This window comes from Vombatus ursinus, unplaced genomic scaffold (genome assembly GCF_900497805.2).
Source record: "Vombatus ursinus unplaced genomic scaffold, bare-nosed wombat genome assembly UNPS02002029.1, whole genome shotgun sequence".
Classification (NCBI taxonomy): domain Eukaryota; kingdom Metazoa; phylum Chordata; class Mammalia; order Diprotodontia; family Vombatidae; genus Vombatus; species Vombatus ursinus.
In genome coordinates, this window is record NW_020941807.1 from 1 (window position 1) to 3323 (window position 3323).

The following is a 3323-nucleotide window of genomic DNA, read 5'->3' on the forward strand; positions in this document are numbered from 1 at the left end:
TATTCAATTCAACAAACATTTACTAAATGCCTACTATGATCAAGGCACCAGGGATACAAAGACTAAAAAAGTCTCACTCCTGAAGGAGTTCCCATTTGACAAGGGTGACAGAGCAAAAAGGCTAACCTGCAAGGGATACTGAATTGGGTGTTTGTACAAGGTGGGAGAGGACTAGGTGACCAAGTTTCCCTAGAACTCTAAGAATCTAATTTATGTCAGCAAAGGACAAAAAGCTTAGGCCAGGACAAAGCTTACAAGATTAAAGGAGAGTTTAGAGGTGAGACAGACACATCCAAAGGAACACAAGGGAAAAGCAAAGAAAAACCAAATGCCTAGCTAACCAACTTTATTATTAAACACATTACAAGACTTTCTCCACACTGAGAAGTTTCCCTACCCGAGAGGTCCTGAAAGGTGCTAGGTGGGGATGGAGGTGTCTATCATTCAAGCCTTCTCCTCTAGCGGTGCTTGCCCTTTCTATTGAACTGTTTGTAGAGGTATTTGATCCGCTTGTTCAGGTTGTGTAAGTCCTGCAGAAACATGCGATCTCCCACCATTTTCTTCTTACGGATACAGCGCTGCAATTCATTCCCTTTCCAGCCCCTGAGCCATATGGGCCCTTTAATCAGATCCTTGGGGTGACGTTCAAAGTTTCCTGGGAGGCAAATGGAGAAACGATTATTAGCTCCAGGCACGGAAGACCAAGGCCCAGGTGGAAGCAGCTGTTGACAACACCCTTGGCATTCCAAAAACCCCTTCAGTTCGTCTCCAGCCTTGCTTCTCTTACTGCTCAGAGCTGCTTCCCTGAGCTCCGTGAACATCACTCCATTCTCTCGTGTCATAAATCATCCTACTAAAGGCAAATGACCCCTTAATGCACGTCTTCCCCCACTCCCCTGGAAATTCAAACAAGCATGGGGAAGTAGAGGATGAAGTCCATCTCTCCCTCAGCTCCCCACCTCCCACCCCCAGCCCAGCTTTTAGCCGTACCCAGGATTCCAATGTTGTCATACACCCCAAACATGCTCCTCTTCTCATTCCATCGATCCACCACTTTCGGGGGCGGGAGGGTTGTCCTCACGGGGGCCGTTTCAGGGACACCTGGAGGAGGAAAGGAAAGAGCAATGAGCAGGCGCCCTACGACAGTTGTCTTCTGTCGCTGTTCCCCCTTCCCCGGACACTTACCCAAGGAGAAGCTCCTGCCGGCTCGGGCTGCGCAGGGCCAGAGTGCCCCGCCGACCCACCGGCTCAGCAACCACGCCATCAGGCAGCCCCGGCAACAAGGTGCTGCCCAGGAGGATTCTGGGAAAGCGAGGACGCCGTCCCAGACGCCTCCGCCACGGGCCAACGCTGCTCGCCTCCTTCACCGCCTTACGCTGTGAAGTGACTAGAGGAAGCTCATTTCGGTCGTTCCCAGGCTCCTCTGCGCCCAGCCTCGGACTCCCCCACCGCCCCAACTCCTCCTCCCCAAGCGTCGGCCACGCCTCTTGGAGGGAAAACCCGCCCCCAGAAACGGACTTCCCTCCCCTGGCCAAGCTGTCAGCATCAGGGCTTGAATCTGGAGGCCGAGGGCTGGTGTCTGTGCTCGTCCTTCGGGAACTGATCTTGCCTTTCGCAGCCCGGGCTGCAGAAGACTTTCCTGGGCCTTACACCCGAAAGGAGGGAAACCCCGAAGGCATCTGGGCTAGCCCCTGGTTCCCCCTGGGTGTCCGGCTGGAGGGAAAGTCGGCCTGGGGGACCGGAGCATCAGTCAGGAGGAGGTCACTCAAGGCTGCCTTCAGAAGTCGCACACGCAGCCGGATGCGCGGTTTATTCCCTAGAACTGAGCCAAGTGAGAGTTCAGATTTGCGGTCTGCTCCGGTTCCCAGAGACTGGGGCTTAGCAGCAGAAGCAACTTCAGTAGCTCCCGGGCCCTGGAGCTCCAGAAGGTACACCTCTCCACGGCCCTGGGCACGCAGTAAACTGGAAGACGCATTAAGGGTACCCTAGCCCTAAAAAAGCTCCCCAAGTCCCATCTCCGAGGACCCACGTGACGTGCCCGCTACTCTTTTCCCATTGGTCGGAACTCCGCGATAGGCTTGCGTCACAGCCGTTGAGATTTAAAAAGCCTTGTTTTGAGGCCGCGTTCGCGCGTCTCGAAGAGGCGGGTCCTTTTTCCTCTCGACGCGCGGGGATTAGTCATCGTCCTAGGAGGGCAGCGCTGATTGGCTGGCTGTCTTCCCCAGCATTCCCTCGGAGCGCGCTTTTTCCTCCCGGCTCTTAACTTGTGCGAGGAGGGTGAGTGAATTTAGGGACGGAGGAGGGAGGACGGCTCTGGGATGGACGGCCGCGGGGGGAGTTAGGTGGGGAGGATTCTCGGAAATCCTCGCAGTTGGTTGAGGAACATGAGAGCCAGAGAGGTGCGGGGGGTGCTCGAGGGCTGCTTGCTTTGGTGACGGGAAGCTCGCCGTCCCTTGAAGCAGCCCGTGTATGTGGCCGAAAACTGTGCAACTGGGGATGTGCAGGCCCGGATTCTGCCCTCCGCAGCCCATCCCTTCACTGCCTGAGGAGGTCTCAGTGTCTGCATCCATAAAATGACGATAATTGATGCTAGCGCAGCCCTCCCCATTGGGGGTGAGAGGAAAGTGAAAAGGCAGTGGGATTGTTATTTGTCGGGGATTTAATGGGCACATTCTGCCGTGTTGGGGCGTTAGCACCCCTGGCTGTCAAATTGGAGGTAACGTTACCACCTCTACCTCGTTCGCACAGGGTTGTGGGACTAAAGAGCAACAAGTGCCTGCTGTATGCCAGAAAGTGTACTTAGCGCTAGGGGTACAAGGAAACATTCCCTGGCCTGGAGCAGCACACAGTCAGTCTAATGGAGACAATATGCGCGTAGCACTGTACAAACAGGATAGACACAGGGTTAGTTGGAGATCATCTCAGAGGAAAAACACTAGCATTAAGAAAGGTCTGGAAAGACTTCTTGCAGAAGGTGGGATTTTAGTGCAGTGGATAGAGCACCAGCCCTGACATCAGGAGGACCTGAGTTCAAATCCAGCCTCAGACCAAACACTTGACACTTACTAGCTGTGTGAACCTGGGCAAGTCATTTAACCCCAATTGCCTAAAAAAAAAAAGAAGGTGGGATTTTAGCTGGGACTTGAAAGAAGCCAGGAAGCAGAAAGGGGCAGGGAGATCATTGTGAATCACATCCCCTCTCATGTCCTCAGTTCCCTCCTATGTAAAGTGAGGGGGTTGTACTAGGTGATGTCTTACAACCCTATCCAGATGTAAGGCCTAAAACTTAATGTAATAGGGAATGGAGAGAATCTTATGCTACG

The 3323-nt window shown here is 53.7% G+C and overlaps 1 protein-coding gene across 1 annotated transcript; it reads right to left on the bottom strand.

Annotated features, from left to right (window-relative positions):
- Positions 1-329: 329 nt before the first annotated feature.
- Positions 330-1388, bottom strand: MRPL51 (mitochondrial ribosomal protein L51). The gene is made up of 3 exons (XM_027869297.1): positions 1186-1388; positions 991-1101; positions 330-655 (listed from the first exon to the last, which is right to left on the bottom strand). Exons 1-3 carry the CDS (start codon positions 1262-1264, stop codon positions 459-461), a joined length of 387 nt encoding a protein of 128 aa, XP_027725098.1. The 5' UTR covers positions 1265-1388; the 3' UTR covers positions 330-458.
- Between the last annotated feature and the right edge of the window lie 1935 nt (positions 1389-3323).